Genomic DNA, 25,361 nt, shown 5'->3' on the forward strand with positions numbered 1-25,361 from the left:
CTCTGCCTCTAAACTTTTCCCTCTGGAGGTGATAAGTGAAAAAGCAAGTGAAGAGAAAAAGAAAATTCAGAAATACAAGGTAAAACAAAACCAGAGAAGCAAACAAATAAAAGTCTGTTCACAACCTGAAATGAGAACTATTTTGAATATGACATATTTCCTCCATAAATGTCTGTGCTGGCCATGGGCCTACAGGCCCCATATGCAGATTTCACGTCCTCCAAATTTAGTTTATGAATCAGGAGTATGATGCACAATTTTTTCCTATAGCACAAGCAAAATGAACATCTGTTCACTTTTTGCCACGTAGGTTTATATCTGTGTGGGTGGGTGTGAACAGAGCTCTTGATGTGTAATATTCTTCCCATCTGCACACCAGGTGGCACTGCATAGTTAATCAGAAGATAATAACAGGCATGAGGAGATTACTTACTTTTGGGGAAGAGACAGTAAATCAATCTCACAGGGTTTTTTTTAAAAACAAGGTACATCAATGCTTGGACTTTTAATTTCTTTTTTTGGTGTGTAATTTCATTCCAATCAATGGAATCATCTGATTATATTATTGTTCGAATGCTATGTTAATAAACTATGAATGACTGCAATTATCACAAAGGTTCTTTCCACAAGGGATTTAATTTATTTCTTTTTTTAGGTACAGTTTTAACCCTTGCAAGCAGGATATACTATTTAGGATACATCCAAACAACAATCTGTTTAGATTTACTCTGTATGCTCATCTAACCTACCATTTCACAGTACTTAATACAACCTCTGAATACCCTAATACAATGAAACTGACTTTATAGCAATTCAACATCACAAGATGGAGGAAGAAACAAGAAAGCTTCATTAGTAGCTGCATTTGCCCTACAATGAGAAGTTAACTAGAAAGTTAGTTTGTGCTGCAAGTTTAAGCCTACAGACACTAAAGTTAAAGTGTCTAAGCAATTTCTGGGAATGGGGACTTAAGATTTTTTAAAATATTTTACCAAAAAAAACTATTTTTGAAGATATATTTTTATCTGAACTTTATATAAAGAGAATGTAAATGTTATATAAAACCTCTATGTTATGGTAAAATGTTACAGAATAAGGATAGAGGTTTGTGTAAAAGTCTGCAGAAAATATGTTTATGGTGATAGCCTTTCTATATATTTGTCTGAATGTCACATGAAATGTCCTTAAAGACTTTGAATATTTAGGTCATTCATTTTCATTCAATTAAATAGTTGTATAAAAAAATTGTTTTGTATTTCCTCTTTCAAAAAGAATATACAATGCCTTGTGGAGTCTTAGAAGACAGAACCACAGAATCCTGTTTTCCAAAGAAAGTAGCTGAACTTCAAGAAGGGTGAGTAATAAAAGCCTAGTATTTCTGCATTTGCTATGATAGCCAAGCAAGACACATACACATAGACATTCTTTGTAAAAATCATAAGTATTCTACCCTGAAAATCAACCAGGAGACACAGTAATGCAAAGTGTTCAGACTACTCTGTTCTCCATAAGATACCCTTCGCTGCTGTACTTTGCTGTCTCTGAGGACCATGTGCTCTCTCCTCTAGCCCCTCACCCCATCATTGATTTCTCTTTTTGCTCTCAGCATGCCAATTCTCTGTTGCCCTGAGTCTCTATGATGTTTACAGAAGGCAGCAACTGATGCGAGACTTTTTTTTTTAATAGCAAAATTTTCAAAATTATTTGTCAGCTCAATCACCAATTCTTCACAAACATTTCTTATCAAAAAGCAGACCTGATTCTAGGTAAAGCATGTTGAGTGTAATCTATCAAATCTGGAAAGGATTTTTTTTTTCCTATGCATAAGTTTAGAGGTTAATTTTAAAACTTTGAAAGTTCAATTGGGAGGTTTAATTCATATTCATTAATGTTTGTGAATAACAAAATAAAACTAAAAGATCTGTAACTGTTAGATAAACAGAATTTTAAAATGAAAATTTTAAGGACTCTGATTCTACATCTCTAATTCTTAATCGGCATTTTTAATTGCCCATTGAAATAAGACTGAATAAGTTTAGAAATTGCACCAAGCTAAATGACAATGAAAAGAACTAAAAAACATAGTCGAGACTCCCAGAATATATTTAACAGGTTGTTCCTCCCTTTGTATGGGTGCTGCCTTTTAGTCATGTGAAAAAATTCTCATGTGTGCTATTGTCTATCATCACTTTTGATGTAAGAAACTGAGATTCATGGACTACCCTTTATGTTAGCTGTAATCTGAAATCAGGACTGCTGGAGAAAAACAGAAGAATGGTCTATCCCTTGGGTCCTTGTATGTAAAACACAAGATGTGTCTGCTGCCAGATGTTGCAAAATATACATCTTTGTAGAGAGGAAACTGAGAGGACATGAGAGTAAATGAGGGACAGGGAAGAGGCAATTCATGTATTGATCCTCTAGAAATAAACAGAAGTACATCATTAAGAACTAGCTGGATGAAACACAGTTCAGATAAAGCAAAAAACAGGAAATTGAAGGAAAGAACTACCAAAAGCAAAAAAGGTAACAAGCAATCCTCTGACTAAGATTCACCTACCATTTGTTCTGAGGTTCTGCTATCAGAGGGCAGCATTGCCTTCCAGTATGCCATTGCCCAGATTGATCTCTTTCATTACCACTTACCCAGGTAACTATGAAAGCTTTTCCTTGGATCCAGTCTTTGCTAGTTCAGCGTATGTCTTCGTAACCCCAAATTCCATATCAGTCTCTACAACATTACACACACAGCCACAGCCTACTTGGGAAAGATAAGATGGTGCAAAATAAAATAGTATGGAGGTAAGGTGTGACTCAAATTGAGATCCTAGAAGTTGCCAAAGGTTCGTGACACATACTGGCCATCTGTTCATTTTCAGGTGTAGTACAAGTTGTTTTTCTGAGCTTTAAACAGTGACTTAAATGCACCAGACCTACTGGCTGGAGAGAGTCTTTCATGGTAAGATAAGCCATCATAGTCTCAATGCCTCAGTAAGCAAAGACTTGAAGCTAAGTATTTTTTATTATTATTATTTATTTTAGAGTAAGGCTGTTAACCTGTATCCCTTTGTGAACTTCTTAGGAATTCTTTACCCTTCAGGTCTGAAACAGAGCAAATATGTTGACTAGAGCATACTTTTAACACCTTTCCAAACAGCTCTCACAAAAAGCTTTTGCTATTCATTTTTCTTCAGTAAGGTCACTTGCTAGAAGTGATCAAACCTCAGCCACCTATGCTTTACCTTTTATAGACACAGCTGAGGGGTGTACTTTTCCTACCTCATGCAACATTCCCACAGAGCAATGGACTTTTTCCTGATGCATAACTGTGTGGAAAATAGCTTTCAAATTTCTCTTTGCATCTCCACCTGCCCTTATGCAGCTGGCTATTTACAAGTGCTCTTCCAGTTCATGAATCACACATGGACTCTTGTACAATCCTGATGGACAAATTCTTGAGTTCCGTATCATTTGCAAGACTAAAGGTGTGCTCTTCAAAAATCACATGACTATGACAAAATCCTCTTACAGTGTACTCCCTCTTCCTAACAGGGACTTCACCTTCTTTTACACACCCATTCACTTTTTCTTTCTTCCGCTAATAAGGAAAATTGAAAACTACCATGTTAATTTCTCATCAAGGTACAGATTCATTCAAAAGCAAATTACAACCACCTTTAAAAAAAAAATCTTCTATTTTATGTAAGTAGTGTTCTCTAATTATTTTACTCCCATGATTTAGGGTAATCGAATGCAACATTTCATTGAATATGTTTGTTCAGTAGCCAAAGAACACAAAACTAAATACAGTACAGACTCATTATGGAAAAACTGCTGCTGTTGAGAGTTTATAAATGCTCTGTTGCATTAATATAACTAACCCTAGAAATCTTTAATCCCTTGGTTTGTCCTCCATCTTTCACTACCAGTATGCAAGGCCACATTAACTGTCCAGTGTCTTACACAGTACTGTAAAAGAGAGATGACAGGCAGACATGAGGGTACAGAGAGGGACCAACTTCATCATGAATGCAAGGTAGCTTCCAATAACAAAACTTTGTAGGAACACATAATCCTTCATTAGCATTTATACCCTCTGTTTCCTAATACAGTCAGTGAACACATGGTTTACAGGAGAATTATGCTTCAAATACCTTCTCTTGTTTATTAAAATTCTGGCTGTGTCCCTTTACCTAGCATCTGTATGGCACAATGTGGTCTGTATGTATTTCTAACCAAAAAATATTTTATATCAGGATAAATTTATTAAGGTCAGAAAATAAACCCACATACATAAAACAAACATTCCAATCCTATGTGAAGTGCTTGGTGGTCATTTTTGCTAACCTTTAACTGAACTGTTATTTTAAATTTCCTAGTCAGAAATGCAGGGGAATCATGCCAATATTCCAAAAATGACTGATAATTTTTTCCTAAATGCTAGACTCTCAGAAAACAAATGTTTATTTATGAATTAATCCCTCATTGGTGAGATTTCACAAAACAGTTTCAAAGACAGATGAAAACAATAAAGAAGGTAAGTTGGACCATTCCCTTGTATACAATTACATCAAAATATGACACATCAGAATTCCTATACATGGAAGGTCTCTAACAATGTGAGGATTTAGGATTATATAAATCACAATGTTCTGCACTATAATCACATGACAGAATAGACCTGCAAAGCTTATTATACTGCATAACCAGATGGTAAACAACAGTTGTCGCTGTACTAAGAATTACATCTCTGTAATCAATAATAGGAAGGAGGAACACAGTTGGACAACTTGTTTCCTATTATGTTCACTTAGGCAACGTCTAGATCAATAAAGAGCATTAAGCCTCATACCAACTGTAAACAATGCCTGCTCAACATGCCTATCATATGGTAGCGATAGGTCCAGCTGTACTTCAAAATACTGGTAAATGGATAACAATTCTAACATTAAAAAGAAGCAATGATTCAAATAGCAGGCAGGTGCGGGACTTCTTTAGCATGTGAGAGAAGACAGACCTATGATGCCAGTTTTAGTATAAGTCAAAGTCAGCTTATTTTTTTAACCCATCCCATAATTACATTTCACTACAGCCTATCTGAAGGATGTTACATGTTTTATATGGAGAAAAGAAAAAAGAAACCAAGCATGGTATCACTAGCTTACATATAGACTCAGTAATTATGTGGGTATAGTAAGCTGTTCACAAAAATTGAAAACTGAATTTGTGTATTGCTCCAGGCCAATATGGCAATTAATTACAAATAAGTTTTCACTTCATCCATTTTTTAACTATTTAAACAAATAATAAATCATCCCAATCAGCTACATTCTCGTCTTACTTAAGAATCACATAAATGTGAAAAATTTAACAAATAACTGTCTTAAGACAGCTAGCTTTAGCTTCCTGGTTTTTAAATTTTCCTTATATTCCATACTTCCATAATGCATCAAATTGAAGCTGTCTCACATCATGCTATTAACACAGATACAAGTCCCAGATTATTCTTAGACAGTCATTCAATTTCAGGATGACAAAACACAGAACAGACAGCTCTTCTTACCTATTCCAATAAAGACTGCTTCATAGCCATCTTCTTTCAAGGTACGGAGTGTCATTCCATGCATTGCAAGGCCTTTACTAAAAATTATCTGAAAGAATTAAAGGTTACTTGCTTTTAATGTGATAATGTGAAAATAATTTCTATCATGTCCTGCATACAGGCATCTTGCAGGATCTTCTAGTGAACAAACAAAGCAAATTATTTTTTTTTTCCCCCCAAGCCAGGCTTAAAAGGCCAGACTGGCTCTGATTTAAGCAAGTGGCCCAAACTAGCTATGGGTAAAAGGTACCTTCAGATCATCCTCAGATGGGGGCCACTACAGGCTAGCTTGGTTTCTGCTGTAAGCTAAAAGAGTTAAAGCAAGCTAAACAAACAAGAGAAGCGTGTCTACGGAACATGGTACTGAAGTAAAGCTGAAAATGGCAGTTTTCTACTGTGAGTAAATTGTTGTATTCAGTGCTGACTACAAAAGGTTCTATTCCCATGTGAAAATCAGAATGTAAGAAATATGATGTGGAAGCAAGAACCTTCTTTAGCGAATATGCACTAAACAGATCACCCAGCACACCAACCAAAAAACAAGCAGTTTAGGTTATTGCAGAAACATTAGTGAAAGTATGAGCCTCTTACAGGGAAATAAAGAAAAGACATGACACTATTCTGCATTAACAGGGGTTCTGAAGAGAAAACGAAGCAGTGTTTCCCCACACAGTATCAGGCAGTTGGTAGGCCTCCAAGTGTGCAGAATGCAACGTACTTTAGACTCTCTGAACTTGAATGTCGTATGCCAGTTTCTGTTACATCACTTGTGTATTCACTTTACAAAATGTCATGCTCTGTTGTGTAAGCACTATACTTCGTGATCTTAACAGTTTAGTCTTCATGTCATTGTATGTCTTGTTTGTTATTGAATCTGCCTATTTTCCATTTAATATACTTTTCCTATTGGTGGAAAAAAAAGGCAGATGTAAAATACAGTGTAAAATACTTAAAGCACTGACTTTTTTTGTATTTGGAGATTTAGTATAAATTTTATCAGAGGTGCAAAAGCCATGTACTGTTGTAATCCTTTCAAGAACACAGACTACATCCTCACTGGCAACAAAATACATTCCATAAATTGTCATTACATTTTTTTATCCTATTGTGTACATATGTTATGAAAACCTAATGAAGGAATTTAAATGGCAATACTATTTTATGTGGGGATTCATAATACTCCTAGGGCCTAGATCTGTAATCCTTATTCAGCTGACTAATTCCTACTAATTTCAGTAGAATTACTTGAATAAACAGCACTACTGAGCATTTACACAATACAGCGCCTTCCACCACAGATCTGAAATGTTTTAAGTAAACACCAGAAAGTATTTCCAGCTTATAGAGGTATAAAACTAAGGTACTTAGTTAACCAGCTTGCCAAAGGATCAACTGCAAACCAATGGCAAAGCTTGGAAGCAAATTTACATTGAGATTCTCTGCTGCACTTCAAAACAGCGGAGGACCTGCAGGTCAAGATGACATGGTGGCTCTATCAGTCCATTCTGGAGACCCTGTCATAACAGGGAGCTCTGAGGAACTGAGTTTTGCAGAGGGTTCCCAAGAGCCTATGGCCAGCAATTTTGTCTAAAATTGCCTCAGTGCTCTGATTTTAGCCCCTTTCCTAACTCAACCTCCATTCTGTCCATCTTTTCAAGGGTTGCAAAGGGATCTTTAGAGTAGAAAAATAGACCTGTAGCATTTAAAGCCTTATCTTACATCTTACCAGCATTTTTATAAAACCTGGACAGGATGAGGTTCTCACTTGGGTCTTGTGACAACAGTCTACTGCTTTTATGATACGAACCAATGCAAAAGATTCCAAGAAGAATTTCCTGCTTCACTGAATGCTTTAGTATTGTGTTAAAAATATATTAACCCTCCTGGTACTCAAAAATTTGATACAGTGATGCATTCTACATTCGTAACTTCTATTAGAATGTGCAGCAGTTGTAAATACTACCTAAATCTTCAGCTCAAGCCCTAAATTAACAATAAAGAGATGTTCCCATTATCTATAAACAACACACATTTGTTTAACAGAATAATGCATAACTATTACTTTCCAAGAAGCTGAATGACTATTATTGTTTATAATAGATGATCATGTTAACGCTTTAATTTGATGCATTTTATTATAAAATAAACTTGGATGCAAGACTGGATGATAAACCATTAAGAAAAAACTCAGGGAGAGGGAACAAAAGGAGAAATATCAAATATGAATGTTTTAAGTAGTGCCAAACTTGCATGAAAAAAACTCCATTAAAAAAATCAAATCATTCCAATAGCTACATTGAACCCCTAAAGCAATTTAGGAATTTGTTTCTTACAGACAATTAATCACATTCAGGCATGCCAGATGAGAACTATTGATTGCCCTTTTCCAAACTAGTGGCATTCAGACAGGAGACAGACAAATGCCCTGAGCAAGAGGAAGCATCTTCCTGCCTCTGTCTAGCGTAGCTTTTAATCGTTCTTTACTAATGTGCATGACATTTTGCTGTTAATCTTTGGCACAGTTCTTGTTCTTTTTTCTTTGAGCTATACATAGACAGGATACATTTTTCATTACCTTCACTCCAAGATCCTTCATAAGCTCAGCTTCAAAATTCACTACATCATACGGCAATCGGAACTGGGGGATTTCAGATGTACTAAAACAAATAAAAATGCTTGTGAAATACTTCCAGCTATTAGGAAGAAAGGATTGTTTAATTTGTTAATAATGCAATACTTATAACAAACCTTCGTTAATTTTGACGTATGTGAATGGAAATGTGCTGAAGCTTGACCATTGGCTTTTTTAACTTGTTAGAGTGACAAAACAGCATTATTCAGCCAATGCTAAAAATATAGGCCAGAAAGGCAGTACCTTGAGGCCAATCCTCCCCACACTTCTAGGTAACCGTTTAACATATGTTAAGCTTGGGTCCAAAAGAACTTCATCTCTGTTACTTTTGTGCACCAGAATATGTAACACTAAACAAAATTAAGACATCCATTTCAGAAAAGATCTCATGGGTATTAAAAGCAAAGTGAACTTCTAGCATTCATTGAGCTATCCAATAAGAAACAATCAAATTTCCTATACATTTTCTTTAAAAGTGTTGCATATGCTATTTTGAGCAATAGTATTTAAAACTGTACCCTCCTCCATTTCTACTTCATAAATTTTTTCATGATCTTTCAGGATGGACAAAGTCGGTAATGGTCTATCAGCTTTTGTATCTCAAGTCCGCTTTTTGACTTAATGTTTATTAGCTGCCATTTTTTCCTCCTGGGAAAAATTAGGAATGACATCTTCAAGTTCCCAGAATCACAGACCTCCTATATGGGAAAACTGAAGTGCCAGCACAGAATCTCAGTTTTTATCTACTGGTACAGATCTTTCTCTCCAATGAAATGGCATCTACTTATGCCAGTTCAAAAACTCTGCCATAAAATGCATTACAGGAAACACAGTGAAGTTCTATTTTAGATACCTTTGTTCAATGAAGATAAAAAAACCTGAATATGCAGAAAACTGAAAGTCTCTCCCCAGATATTTCTAAGCTTCAGTCTAGTATGTTTTCAAATTAAACATAACAAAGCACTAGCAGAGATTCACTGTGGCTTTATTTTACATACTGTTAGTGACCACACGACCTTTAACATCTAACTTTGACAGCCCAGAAGGATTTTATTTATTTTAAGTTGCATCAACTTTAATTATATCAATAAGAAACTGGTGTTCCTCCTTATCATTTCTAATATTGCCCTTTTTTCAACTTTCCTGAACAGTGTGCAATGAAAAGTGTTCTAAATACCAGATACAATGAACACGTCATGATAATACAACTTTCATAGATCATGCTAAGTAAAAAGGTGTCTGAGGCACAAACTAATGTATACGATTCTGCAATAAAGAAATCTAATAAAAAAAGGAAAATTCCATTTTCCAAGCCACCTATATATCTGTTGAAGGCCTGTAATTTCCATTACATGCTCCCAGAACAGCACTGGCTGTGTTATGTCACTGTCAGAATTTGTAAACAGTTTTTTTCTCTTATTAAACTTTCACTTAGTTTTGTACTGTGCAATATACCACATACATGTACATATAAGTTCATATGCAAATACACACAATTCTGTGGGGACACATGCTTGCATATGTATCATGAAAATAAGCATTTTATGAAAGTCAACTGGTACATCAATAATTCTGATACAGTTTCTTTCAGCAGCAGAAGACAGTCTGACTCTGCAATGGAGAGACAGAGCAGGAGAAGGAAATGGGGCAGAGGTTCAGGAGGGATGCAGTGGATGGGAATGGTGTCCCACAAAATTCACCTCTTCCTCAAATCTGATCCAAGTTAGAGGTGCTTGGACAGGTGTTTGGTGCTTCCCAGTGATCCGAAATTACTTTTGCTCAAGGAACACCTCTTTGGCCTAGTGAGAGAAATATTTTGGTATATTGTAAATCAGTGGCATAGCTAGGAGCACAGGCAGTGAAGCTTATTCACAGTCTCTAAACCAAAGCGAGATCTGCTCCTACCTACTCTACTATAAAGCACAGATTTTACACAACTGGTGAAATGCAGGAAAACCTCCCCATGAATGTGAAAGATTCAGCCATGTTGAGACAACCACAGACTTATGCTATGTCTAAATATCACACCACAGGAACTACAATCACAAGACACCTTTCTGTTGTAGCAATATTATTAAAGTTAGCTATGATGTAACATGCATGTGAAGGAACATCTTAGTTAAAAACACTTAAAAAAAGGCAGAGCGAACTGAAAAAGGGCACAAGCACTGCCCTTCCAAACAGCTGATTCCAAACACAAAATTAATTTGGTCTTGTTAGCCATTTGCAATAGTTTATGCGGCCTTGAAAATACACCCATTAATAACCCAAACTTGTTAAAAGATGTACTTCAAAGACTTACAAATGCAATAATAGATGATTGCTGCCACAGGCCAGCCTCCCTTCTGTTCCAGGATTAAAATAAGGACAAAAGGAATTGATGCCCTTAAACCTGATGTTAAACTTTCTACAATGACTGGAAGTAAAATTTGACCTTGATTGCTATGGGCTTTTGAAGACTCAAAAAAAAAAAGAAATACATTTCAAAATGCACTGCTTGACCATTAAGAATACTAAAGGAACAGGCAAAACTTACTGTAAGGCTTTTTGCAGTAGAACAAACAACAGACTAAGCTTTATTTTAAATTCAACTTAAAACATGAAGAACAGATGCAACTTAACATCACATTGCTTCAAATATGGAAGCATATGGCAAGTAACTGCAGCACTGTACTGTAAGCACTGTAAGCAAATGCAGAAAATACTGTATTATATTGCTGAGTCCAACCTGAGTCTAACCTGTCACCAAATAAAGCTTCATTGTTAGAAACATCTCATTATTTCTTACCACTTTACAGCAATAAAATTCATTTTAAATCTGGTATTTATAAAATGTGCTACTCAACAGGTGAGTAAGTATTTCATGTACTAAATTTGCAATCCTCTATGGCAACCAGTTCAAGTAAAACAGCTCCAGAGATAAATGCCTATGTATCAACACCTTGATAATTAGAATCATAGAATCACAGAATTGTTTAGGTTGGAAAAGACCTTTAAGATCATCAAGTCCAACCGTCAACCCAACACAACCATGCCCACTAAACCATGTCCTGAAAAGGTAGAATACTTCTGAACCTCACTGTGAAAAATGCAAGTAATCCATTCAACTTCTCCAGCATTGATTCTCTATCTTCCAGAGCACTGGATAAGTATTTCACATTATGACATTATGGATCAAATTCATTAATGGTTGTCTACTGATTTCAGTGATGCTGCAATGAGAAACACAAGTGCATCACCCTTCTTTCTCTCTCTGTTTCTTTTCACTTTTTATTTTATAAACACTTTAGTGTGGTTACATCCTCAATATGTAAAATTTCTTTTTGATTTTGAATGGGTTGGTATCCACTAGTCAGTTTCTGAAATATTTTATCTTATACTTAGGGATTCCAAAAAAGTTACAAGATACAATCTCAGCCATTGTTAGAGTGGTAAAAATTCATCTTCTAGTGTAGAGGACATGACACCATGCAAATATCTGCCAAGTGTTTACTATATGGGAAAACTGCAAAGGTACTGTCCTTTGAGTATCGGCAATTTGTTGAAGGTTTAGAATTGTAGGGGGTTTATTTCACTCTTATGGTATGGTTTACTAAAGCTGCAAATCCAGGCATACATAATGGATTTTTTACTGTCACCTTTATTTGCATAAGGTAGTTCATGAACGCCTTCTAAATTTAAAAATCTCCATTAAATTAGTATCTGTCTGAAGCATTTTAAACATCTACTAATTCTTTCACTATGTAGGGCTACAAGTACTTATCTTGTTTTAAAAGCTTTGGATAAGGGAAAATGGTTCCTGACATAATTTTCTAAAGTGTGAATTTGATAATGTCTTGGTTTTGGCTGGGATAGAATTAATTCTCTTCCTAGTAGCTGGTATAGTGTTATGTTTTGGATTTAGTATAAGAATAATGTTGATAACACACTGATGTTTTCAGTTGTTGCTAAGTAGTGTTTAGACTAAGTCAAGGATTTTTCAGCTTCTCATGCCCAGCCAGTGAGAAAGGTAGAGGTGCACAAGAAGTTGGGAGGCGACACAGCCAGGACAGCTGACCCAAACTGGCCAATGGGGTATTCCATACCATGTGATGTCATGCTTAGTATATAAACTGGGGGGGAGTTGGCCTGGGGGGTGGATCACTGCTCAGGAACTAACTAGGCATCAGTTGGCAAATGGTGAGGAATTGCATTGTGCATCACGTTTTGTATATTCCAATCCTTTTATTACTGTTATTGTTATTTTATTGTTGTTGTTATTATTATCATTATTAGTTTCTTCCTTTCTGTCCTGTTAAACTGTTCTTATCTCAACCCACAAGTTTTACTTTTTTTTCTTTCCCGATTCTCTCCCCCATCCCACTGGATGCGGGGGCAGTGAGTGGCTGCATTGTGCCTAGTTGCTGGCTGGCATTAAACCATGACAGATAACAATCGCACTGTCCTGGTTTCAGATGGGATAGAGTTAACTGTCTTCCTAGTAGCTGGTACAGTGCTATGTTTTGAGTTCAGTATGCAAAGAATGTTGATAACACTGATGTTTTCAGTTGTTGCCCAGTAGTGTTTAGACTAAGTCAAGGATTTCTCAGCTTCTCATGCCCAGCCAGCGAGAAAGCTGGAGGGGCACAAGAAGTTGGCACAGGACACAGCCAGGGCACCTGACCCAAACTGGCCAACAGGGTATTCCATACCATGTGACATCCCATTTAGTATAGGAACTGGGAAGTGGGGGCGGGGAATTGCCGCTCAGGGACTAGCTGGGTGTCGGTCGGCGGGTGGTGAGCAATTGCCCTGCCCATTTGTACATTCCAATCCTTTTATTACTACTGTTGTCATTTTATTAGTGTTACCATTATCATTATTAGTTTCTTCTTTTCTGTTCTATTAAACCGTTCTTATCTCAACCCACGAGTTTTACTTCTTTTCCTGATTTTCTCCCCCATCCCACTGGATGAGGGGGGAGTGAGCGGCTGCGTGGTGCTTAGTTGCTGGCTGGGGCTAAACCATGACACGCACCCTGGAATTTTAGAGGTCATGTGAAAAGAATATAGGAGAGAGCCACCAGAGTTTCAGCTTGCCTGTAACTGTACCTATTTTAACTCGAAGGATGAATTATTTAAATAAAAAATAAGTTTTCCAGATCTGAAATTTTTTACTCTCTTCCTTTGGTAAATCTAGAGGGATCATGTATACACTATGTTTGCACAAATTTTTTTGCTATGCTTTCTACAGTCATTGGAAACAGTGCTTTGTTGTCATTGTTTTTTACCTTAAGCCACCAGCATACTCCTGCTTTTCAAATATGGTGATGTTTGAATAGCCCAATCGAGCCAAAAAGGAAGCACAACTTAAACTTGCAGGTCCTGCACCAAGAAGAGCTATCTTCACATGATAGGCTTCAGGCATATCTTCTAGAGGAGGTAAGGAAGGGTTTCTGATCTGAGGAATATTCATAGCTTTGAACACCTGAAAAGCAATACATTCAACAGGTTACTTACTTTACATTCCCTCCTCAAATTTTATTATTAATACCATGATGGAAGCTTCAGCTAGTACTGTCCCCATTCATTGATATATTATTGCAGATCGCTTCACAACATTATAGGGATTCCCAAATGGCATGATGGGTGCATTTGTGAGGGATGTTGTGGATGCAGGGTTTGGTCCTTCTATGGTTCTTTTTGTCTTAAAAATGTCTGAAGTCAGATCTTTGACTACTGTAAATTTTACAGAGAAGATGGAACCAGACTATGAGTAACAGAATAGTATTACAATATCGGCGAGATAGCAGAGAATCTCTGTAATACCAAAATCTCCTTCCAAAGAATGTTCCGATTATTCCTACTGCTAGAAGAGTATTTCTGTGAATAACACAAAGGATTTTAATGCCAGTGAAAGCGGCTTTGCTTCTTCAGGAGACATCTTGTGTAATCCTGGATAAATCACTTATGGCTTGACTTTTTAGAGGTGGTAGGTAACCAACCTTAGGTGGTTTTGAAACTTTTTTTTTGGAACTGCCCCTAGTCTTCAGTGCTGTATTTCCAAAGGTAACCCATGCTTTAGGTACCTTCTCAGGTAATTCTAATAGGACTTATTTCATGTTAGTTGCTGATCTATTTCAGATATTCTCCACTTTTTAATTGGGTGTCCAAAAGTTGTAGGCATATCTGAAAGTTAGACTGTTCTCCCTATGCCTCAATTCTTCACCTGTAAAATGGTGATGATCCACTCCATTCTGTTCTTCACTATTAAAAGTACTTTGGGGCAGTCTCTGACCACTACTATGTATTTATACAGAACCCAGCACAATGGGCTCCTAACCTAGCTGTAATGTCACACAGTTTATTTCAGATTTTCATTAAATCAATTCTTTGCTCAGGCATACAGGTAAGAGGCTAAGGCAGAAATAGTCCACATTCACTGAGCTAGACTTCACTGTCCTCTGCATTTACATATACTGTAGGGGAAGGAATGGTTATCTTATATAACCTACAAAAGGAAAAAGGATGGACTTGCAGCCCTTGCAGGCTACTAAAGATTAGGAGTGTGGAAGAGCACAGTTTCATCTTCATTTTATTTTAGGCATTAGGGGGAAAATATTTAACCCAAGGAGTATATCTTTGTAGCAGAAGCACAGTATTATACCAAAAGGATACAAGAGCTCATTGTATTGGGATTCTCAGCCATATCACAAACACGACAAGACTGCACCTCAAAAACTACCAGAAGACAACGTTGTTCCCCAGCTATTTCAATGCAGAACTGCATTCCGTAAGTATTAATTAGTCCTCTAAAATACATATATTCTCATTTAATAAGTAGCTTATTTAAGCTATTTAACAGGTTTACCAACAGTTTCTGCTTTCCTTAGAACTCAAGAAGCAAAGGTTTTTCAAGTTAAACTTTGGCAATTCCACTCATGAATAGAATTTTTCATTTATATTTTGAATCAATGTTCATTTTCTTCATGCGCACTTGAGCACTCATGCTAGGTAAACCAATGATTAGTTCCTTCCCCCTCTAAAATTTCTGTGTCAAATCTCCCAGTCTTTGTAAATTGACATAGCATTTTAACAAACTGCAAGAAGCAAGAGACAGATAATTGTTTTTAAAAAGGAATCATTTAAACCTGACAATTCATACAATATGGGAAGGTTTAATGTGGTTATTAATGGATTTCAAGGCTGAAAAGCTTATATTGTACTGTGAGACTAGACTGTGATAACCAAAATGCAAAAGGATATTTCTAAAATGTCTGCTTTGTTACATTCACACAGAAATGGCTTGAATGATACCAAATTTCCATTAAAGTCTCATGCAGTTGTTTTAGAAGGCTATTCAGCAATACAAACCATATAACTTGCAAATTTAATGTGTATATTGAACACTATGAATATGCATATGCTTAATAAATTTATCACCAAATTTACTTTATTGTTAACACAATCATTTTTATGTTTATTACTGAATAGTCATACCCATCAACTAAATGTTATACTAAAGTGCTGCACTACTGTAGTGTGGTGTTAAGCTTCAGAAACCAAGCACTCATGCAGGAAATCCTAGTAGTTCAGGCTGAATGGTCAACTTTAATTCTGACTATTTGCAAATAGGGTGAAACTGTCTTTATGCAGCAGAGCCAGCTTGTGCGGTAATATCTTGCCATCTGGAATTCAGTGGCAGTTTTGCATATTAAGGCTGGCAGGGTAACTGTGTGAAAATAGCAAACTGCTTCAATGCATTTCAAAAGATTTTCACTCACCTCATGGTGAAGTTTCCCTACAGTGTAATTCACCTAATTAAATATCACTGAATTCTTCTGTACAAATCCTTTGGTGTGCAAAAATGACTACCTTGCAAGCAGTGTTCAATGCCACATTACACACAACTGTCCTCTCCAATATTAATCTGCTCAAACTGTGGTCAGGATGCAAGTAAAGTTTAAAACTATTGCCTTTCTTGTCCACCTTCCCGTCTGCCTTTCCTTCTGGCTCTCTCTCATACACAACAAAAGAGATTAGATAGATTATTAATACACATTAATAACACTGGGCGTTTATTCTTTAACTTTTTATCAAATACTACGCAATCATCATTACTTCACCATCTAGGGCCTGTTCAAACTAAACCCACACAGATTCCATCCACTTCTTATGCTCCATGTCCATTAGGGTCCATAGAAAGAATATCCCAGTTTACAAAAAAGATTATGGAGACTTTGTCCTCAAGTGAGATACAATTTGACCAAACCGAAACAGCCAATCTGTTCTGCTGAAGTTCCAACAACTGAAGAAAATTCTCTCTTGATTCAGACATTTATAACATATTACAGTTTCCCTATTTGCATTACTTCAACATGTAAAGGTGTGAGTTTGCTCAATGTTGACTCCAGTGTGAAATCTGTGGGTTTGTTCCCTTCTCCCTTGTAAATCAAACATCCTTCACTGTATTGGGGTTGGTTCTTGTTCCAAAACATTCAGTATACTCGACAAAGAGCGTAATTGGAGGCACTGCATGCGAACACAAGTTTGTATTAAGGTTCCACAATATTTCCCACGTAAGCAAACTACAGTGGTTTTGATTGCTGAGCATCTGATTCAAGTTTAATTTTCCTAGAAACTTTTAGCCAACTCATTTTACCTGTTTTTCAGAATGCAGACAGGGAAAAGCATATTGTTCTCCTCGTGTAATAAAATTCTGGTTCTTTTCTTCGCTACGTGACTCTAGTATTAGCATGTTTTGATGAAAAGATATGACATTTGGCAGAGTGGCAGGTGACTCGGAGAAATGTATTTCGCTAACCTGATGAAATTCATTTTCTGGCATAGTAAGCATGAATTAAATGAATCTAAAACATTTAAAACCATTAGAGCAGGTTAGAACTGTTACTGAGAATCGTTATCTCAGTTTTTATATAAATTAGAATAAATTAAAGTAACTCACTTCTGTCACTTTTGAGTTTGCTGATCAGAATTTTTCTAAAAGGAATATACTATAGAAGCCCTTCACCTATTTGCAGAATTCAAATATGGTCAGACAGTTTTACCCTAATTCACCTTTATTTAAAATTACCCTTAGAATATGACAAAGAATGTGTTAAATAAAACAGTAAATAGATTGAAAGTTTAACCTCAATGTTAAAATGTAAAAAACCTTTGCCTAATCCTATGAAACAAGATAGGCTGCTAAAAAGCATATTTGGTAGTCTCCAAGACATACACAGAGGGTATGTGACAGTGACACATAGGGTCACATTTCTTAAGTAAAAAGTGCATGTTTAATCTGTCATCTTCATCACAAAACCTTCATCAACAGAAAAAGGCTGAAAAAAGAAAAAATAGGGAAAATGGAAGGAGCAGTAGGAAGATTTAATCTTTTAGTAACATAAGTTTTGACTTCATAACTAAATCCTTTATATTCTGGAGGCATAATGCTTGCTTCCATGCTGAAAAGGCTATAGAAAGAAGTTTATCAGTCAGGTTTGCCATTAAATATCCTTCACTAAGATGATGAGAAACCAAACAGTTACTGATGTAGACCTTAGCGTCTAGCTGGTATTTATTTTAGTGTGAAACACATTAGTACATTCTGAATTGTTATACACAGAACTGCTAGTGCACAGAAAGAAAAACACAAGCAATGAAATCAGTAACATTCAGGAACTGATTGTATTAGTTTCACACTTTCCCACTGGTTTCCATAGATATTTATCTGTAGGCTGGTTTACATTTATGGGACAGTTGAATATTTAAAGAAGAAAACAATATTCTGCACAGATTTTAATAAAAAAAGAAACAAATCGCATGCTTAGTAATCTTCTTGAAGTTGTCAAATTACATGATCACACAGTTAATTTAATTTAATTGCTGTGGATAGCACAGGATGTACAGGAAGTGTTTTTCCACAAACGTGAGCTAGTTAGGAAAACTTGTTGATCCACCCTCCACAAGATAACAGCTAAAGTTGTAATACTGCAGACTTTTGTGCAAGTATGTGAGTGTTGCTAAAACTAGGGCCTAAAACATCTCATTAAAGACTTTTCAAACCTACATAACAACTATACATTAATATTATCCCAGTCCCAAGAAAACCTAGGGGCATCGCAGAGTCTATATCTCAAAATTTCATGAATCCCACCAGTAAAAAGGACATAGAAACAGTCATGTAAATGCCTTAAAAAAACCAAAGAATGTTTAGTGTCTGTAACACATGCTGTAGAGAAATTTATATAAGTTGTCCAAATATCAGCAAGTCTTCCAGCATTGGCCTGAGAAATCAGAATTCCTCAGATTCATCCCCTTGAACTCTTGTAGAAGGCTACACCATCCCCTTTAGACAAGCCTAAAATTTTATAATTGATTATTTTAGATTTCAACAAGACTTAAAAGAGAAAATAACTTCTTTATTATTAAAATGTTAAAATATTATATTATTAAAGTGTTAAAATAAAAATTAATACCAACAAATAGTTTTATTTCTGTTTGTCCTGCTGTCTTAGCTCCCCAGAACAATCCTCCTCTGATGACGCAGCATGCGTATCCATGCCAGCGATGGCGAGGGGCTGAGGCAACCATCCCAAGGCCATCCAACTGCAGGAACTGCAGCTCCACAAGAACCACCTTCTCCCCCCACCTATGTTAAGACTGATCAGAGCTGCCAATGTGCAACCAAAAGAGGGACCCTGAGCCTGAGGGTGCAGCGCACCCCTCCATAGCAGTCCCTCTGGGCAGCTGTTGCTTCCTTGCCCGTGGTGCGGTGGGGGAGAAGGGAGGTTCAACACTCGGAGGAGGACCCTTAGTACAGCCCACACCTCCCAGACCAGGCGCTCTGCTAAGATGCCCCTAGGTTAGCAGCAGGTAAGCTCATACAACGCATCTTTCAGGAAAAAAAACATATCGAGTCTCCTTTCCCAATTTCTTTCTGCTGCAACAGCAGCCAGGATATATCTCCAGAGAGGAACAAATCACCAGAACTGTTGCTGGCACAAGAGCCACAGTACTAAATGATCTAGTATTTAAATCTAGTATGCAGCAATTAAAATAATACATTTTCTATTTAGCTTGTGCTGCTCCATTCAGAATGATTAACTAGAAACACAGGAGAACCTTTAGAATCAGTAATGTCTATCCAGAAATGTAAGATTTTGAGGGCTTCTTACTAACACAATGTAATCGATCACACTTCCTTTTTACTACAAGCATCCAAACTTGTACTTGAATAACCAGTAATTTTAGTTTATTTTGTGGGACTGACAGTCATATAGCTCATGCCTATATCTATTGTCAGTGCAATCTCAGTATATTTTCCCTGAACTTGTGTTCCAAAACCAGAGATGTTTCCTGATTCTAAAGTACTTGGGCAAAGGAGACAGATAAAGACATTAATATAATTTTGACCTGTGCAGTAGCAGGTGTAACCTGCGCTTGACACTCATCATTTATAATAGTGAGCTTTTACTCCATGTTATTCTCTAGATGCAACAGTTACCGTGGTAACTGCATCCCAGTATACACATTCTACACCACAAATACAAACGGACATTTCCTTTTTTTCCACTTGAACATTTAATTGTCAAAACCCACATTTTTTTCAGACTGTATTACAATTTACTTTAAGAATGAACCAAACATATTTACAAAACTATATGGAAGGGCAGAAGGAAAATGCAGGAGGTGTGAGGTGCTATTTTTTTGTTCTACCATATGCAAGACAAATATTTTACAATTAGGGAGTTTTATCTGCAGTATGAACAGATGATCAGTCATTGTTCAGAAGCACAAAGGGGCATACGTCATACCCATATATTTTCCATTTTAAATCCACATTCCTGCTTTACTGCAATTTTATCTTTTATCTCAGCTAGCAGTTGTGCCTTTTTATTATCGCTTGCTCTTGTAATGCATCAAGAGTATGATCCTCAGACTAATTCCAAGGGAAAAAAAGTCTAAAACTGGCTTTATGCACAATGGAGTTTTTAGTAAATAAGCCCCTGTGGGACAAACTATTACACAGTGCATGAGAATTACCATGCAGCTCTCATTAAGAGTAACACATGTTGCACACCTAAATTACACAATTTGTTATGTTACTCATATAGGTAAAGCTGTGAATACACTTCGCTTGCAGTATCTAGGACAAATTTTGGATGAGCAGTAGTACCTTATGATTTTCTTCAGTATTTTAATCTATATTTTTATAACGATTGTTACTTGGAAGCACTCATAGCATTATATTTTTTTCAACTATGCATACTTTCACACTAAAATTTAACTGAATGAAAGCTAAAAGAAAGTTAATTACAAAAAAGTGACTACCTATTATTTCTAATTATGAGTACTACAATACATACAAATTCTTCATTAAACAGCAGTAAATCTAAATGCTATTAACAACTAATTTTAACATTTTTAGGATACTATAAACATATTAAGATAATAAACTTTACTGAAAAGTTATTTTTGTTAAAGTACTAAATAGAACTGTATAACAATTTTATTTTGTTAGAACTCTTGACACTAATATCACTTTAAACAAACTTGAAACATTAGGAGCAAAGCCATTCAAAGCTATTCATCCTCTCTGCAGTTTTCAGATCAATCATTGTGCCAGCACTGAGCATTTTTTAATAGATTTCTAAAGATTTTTGAAGAAAAATGGCAGATATTTAGCATTATCTATCAAGTCATAATTCCCCTCTATTAATCATAGCATTAGGGCTAAAAAGAGACACAAATCAAGTTTTAACAGATATTACTTGCATTTGGTTCCTAAACAGTAATATTTCATCATTGTATTTATCATCTGCTTGACAACTGTTTAATCTTTCTTTTTTCTTTTGGTTTGTTTTTTTTGTGGGGTTTTTTTTTGTGTGCGTGTTTAGGTTTTTTGTTGAGCTTGTTTTGTTTTGTTTTGTTTTTTGAAAAAAATAAGTCTCCTGCTTTGCAACAAATACTAAGTTTTTACATATATGGAATAAAGACCATTAGAAGAAAAGCTAATAAAATTGCCTCTTGACTGATAAAACCTAACTATTGAATATACACATAGAACAAATACAGTTCAGAGTCTCTAGCTTCATCCTGTAAATAAGAACTTTGGTCCAAACTGTACTGATTATTATGCTTATATGTTCAAATCTCGAGAAAATTGAAGTGGATAGCTGCTTAAATGACAGAAGGGGGAGAATATTCAGCAACAGCTAGCAGAAAAGTTTAGCAAATGCTCTAGAAGTTTTACAAATCTCCTGGAGAGATGAAAGGAGGGATACAAACAGATAAAAGAAGAACTGCAGCAGGTAGCAACATTTGCACATCAAATCATGACCGACAGCCATTGAGAAGGGGGTGTGAAGCCTATGAATGGCAGCAGAGAAAAAAAATTGGCCTTACAGACATATCATCTGTTACTTCCAGATAGATTTGCATTTCTATTTTGGTCCTTCCTACAAAGTTTTTTTTCTCAGGCTTTGTAAAGGTGACTGGAATTTCATCATGTGTTTGTAAATATGATCAGCCAAATCGCTCAAGATACAGAAGAGGGACATGCTCATTAGTTAAGGACTATAGAAACATGCAATCTTAGCACATGCATATGCCTTTTTTTAGACAGCCACAACTTCCTCACTTCTACAGAGACCAAAATCACAATTTTTACCCAAATATACTTCAGATAGATCAGATGAGGTGCCAGCTGAGACTATGAGTTTGGTACAAGTTCTCCATGCCCTCAATGGAAGTAAACAAATGAGTAGTAGCCTCCATCTTTCTTCAGATGGAATTTGGAGCGTTGAAACTATACAGTCACAAATAATGCACATGCACCTCAACAGAAACCCTTTAGAAGACTTCATAACATCAAGTGGCAAGTAACAATCTTTGCTTCAGTCGCCAAAATATACACATACCTTTATGAACGAATAAATGTACACATATACATGTGTGTGCATCTGTATTTATCTAGATAGACGGACACAGACATATATTTCAGGTCAGCCTGAAACTACTTGTTTACTTAGTTTTGGCAAAAAAGGACAGTAAAAAGTCTAAATCATCTGAAACTTTTCCTTTGCCCCAACGCCAGTACCAATGCACACTAATTCTGCTATAGGACCTACCCTATGCCCAGAACAGTTCTACGTCTCCTTAACATGCAGTTACAGATGCAGGTGCACTTGATTTTTTTCCCTACACAGCCTACTTCAGTAACATCCACAATTTCACCTGGCTTAGATAAAGCTTTCATTATAAAAAAAATTGTCTCAACTACTACTGTGTCTAAAGAGTCATCCTGCTCACAATAATGTTCCTTATATTCCTACAAAGTATTGCATTATGAAAGCATTTCTAAGCTTCTGAACAAGCCATAAGAAAAAGGATAATTATTCTAACTTTCTACACCTTTATTTTATTAGTACCAACTTTTTTTTAAACAAGTCATTAACAAAGGCAAGCATTTAGACAATAGTTATTGGTACAGACAAAGAATTTAAGACATTTGCAAGTCCTACCTACCTCAGTAGCAAACTGCTGCAATCCACCAATATTAACTGGTCCCTCCTCAGTGGCATACAAATTGCAGCCACCAACACAGAGTTCTGATGTTGGACACACCATTCCACAGGTCAGGCCAAGTGGATTGTCTGAAAGAATCATTTTGGCAGCTCCATAGTAGTTCTGAAGAAAAAAGGGGGAAAAAAGGGGCGGGGGGAGAAGAAAAAATAAGAGAAAGTCACATAACAAGGAAGCAAAAATTCAACAGAAAATACCAAATACTTTTTCTATAACTGGCTAGTAGAATAATATAGAAATATAAATATATTAACTAACACTGACATTATTTAAATGTACAACATGTTATACAGCATTATGTTAAGGACACTGGAAAGAAAGTCTGCCAAACCATTGATTATGTAAAGATAAAAATTAACTTTTTAGTTTGCAAAATAGTTAAAAGACTCTTCAGTCTGGATCTTCAGTAGGATTTTTAGTGGCTTAACAAATCTACATTCGAAAACTATTGTGCCTGCATTATGTATTTGTTAATACTTTCTCCATTTCTAGGTCAATTGGGCAATAGTTGAGTTGTAAACCTTGTTGGAGGTCTGATCAGAAAGGGTCATTTAGATTATCAGTTCTTTATGACACAGGGAATGAAAAGCTTATTTTACACATCCGTGCACACCATCTCTGCAGATATGCCTGTCCTTCACACCAGATCAGTAGGGCCAATTGTCCCAGACCCATGAAGAGAAGAGGAGAAGGTTTCCTATGTAGCTACCCATAGATACTGCATTACTGAATTCTTTTTGGAACTCTTTTTCCTCAACTACATACTGATCAGGGCAAACACTTACTCTTCTGTTTCCCTAAATAGCAAACCAAGGAACTGATTAAAGAAGTTATGTACAATTTACAACTTCTCAATATTCAGTGCACATCTTCAGGAAAGGAACCGTTCCCTGATATATGAGAGCTAGCAAGATTTCTTTCCATTCTAAAAATCTAAGGAATGGACATTAGCCAGCTCGCCATGCCTGACGCCATGAGAAAACAACCCCTGGTTGTTTTTCAGACTGGATAAATCTCTTAAGAGGGAGCATGAGAGGAAATGCCAGCAGTAAACTGAAGTCTCATTTAGAGGGGGAGAACTACTGATTGCAGTTCCAAATTTACATTACATTTACATTAATGAAATTATGGTGTAATTAAAGCAAACAACTTACATCCTATCTTTTCTTCTGTATAGTCAAGATAAAAGTTTAGTAAACTGTATACTCTAGTCCTTTCTTCATTTTACCACTCCTCCCACCCACTTTAAAAGCCCCACCGAGGGTTGTTCATGAAGCTGGGTTAATGCTAGTTTGCTTTAAGGACCAGAAGACAATACAATACCCCTTATAATTAGCACACGGCTGAAGTTCCACAAAAGTTTGTTCAGCTTTCTCCAAACTAGCAATAACTGAGAGATTAAAAAAAAGTATTGTCTCCTTCCTCTTCCACCACTTCTTCCATATTCCCATCTTCAGTAATCATCACTAACATGAAACTGTTTTTTATAACAAATATCTTTACCTCTCTGTCCCAGGACAGCTGACTCAGAACAGCCAGAACATGTAGCGTTCAAATGTTGTGAAGTACTTGGTCACAGCAGACCCTATGCAATGCCTGTGACTTACTGCCTGTCAAGTAGGCTAACGTATGCAGAAGCGTTCATTCAAAGTGAATGCTATGCCAGAGCAAGAATCCAGTTACGAATAAAAAGAGCAGTGTCAAGATCTGACAATATAACCAACAGTGGGTAACAAGACTTTGATTTGGGAGGTTCAAATTCACTAAAGGCATATCAAAAGACTGAGCATAAAATTCTTAAAGTTAAAACTGATGCAATAGACACAGCTAGAGATTCTGAAGAGAATGCCAATGTTTAAGAAATGTATTTGTAGATGTAACTGGACCTTTTGCTTACAGATGCTGGTCTACTGCACAGCATGAGCCCCTGTCCATCACTTAGAAACACAAACCAGCTACCTCAGTGTATTTTCATAGGATTTTTTAGACACTATTAAAATCCATTGAAATTCTAACCCTGGCTGAATAGGCATCTCTTCTGGGAGAACTTTCAACCATTTTGCCTGTGGTGACTGGTAAGGCACTTTATCACCCCAGATTCTCGTTTATTCCAATGTAAAGGAGTATTAGTTAAACAGAAATTGTATGTATTAGCAAACATTTTTGCTCTTCCAGATGAATGATACTGGTTTGATATGCCAGATTGTTAGAGCTGCTAAAAACAGCCAGTGAAGACATTGTAAGCTCAATGCAGCAGCAAAACACAGAGGTCTAGTTATACTGGAGATGTCCCTGAAACATAACCATGCAGACAGCAGAGGTGACAGTCAATGCAGGAGATCCACACCTTTCTGAAGCAGAGACCAGCCTAGATACCTTACAGCATCTTAAGTGGCACTAGATGTCTGTTCCCCAGGCAATTACATCTAGTCATTCCTTTTTTCCACTCTAAAGGAATAATTACATACTAGTATTGGGGATTTTTCTCACTAACTCAAAGACAAAATGGTTTTCAAAGGATTTTTGCTCAGTTTGATATTTCACTACATATGAGAGTTAT

General features: G+C 36.3%; 1 protein-coding gene across 2 annotated transcripts in view; it reads right to left on the reverse strand.

The window, feature by feature from the left end:
* The window catches only part of DPYD (dihydropyrimidine dehydrogenase), a 374,453-nt gene that overhangs the window by 232,020 nt on the left and 117,072 nt on the right, over positions 1–25,361 (reverse strand). For both annotated transcript variants that reach the window (XM_049808457.1, XM_049808458.1), the window contains 4 exons: positions 22,745–22,906; positions 13,504–13,700; positions 8,178–8,259; positions 5,564–5,651 (listed from right to left, as the gene is read on the reverse strand). In XM_049808457.1, the coding sequence (XP_049664414.1) occupies positions 5,564–5,651; positions 8,178–8,259; positions 13,504–13,700; positions 22,745–22,906 (529 nt within the window). The remainder of the gene's footprint in view (positions 1–5,563; positions 5,652–8,177; positions 8,260–13,503; positions 13,701–22,744; positions 22,907–25,361) is intronic.

The sequence above is a fragment of the Accipiter gentilis genome, chromosome 8 (genome assembly GCF_929443795.1).
Source record: "Accipiter gentilis chromosome 8, bAccGen1.1, whole genome shotgun sequence".
Classification (NCBI taxonomy): Eukaryota; Metazoa; Chordata; class Aves; order Accipitriformes; family Accipitridae; genus Astur; species Astur gentilis.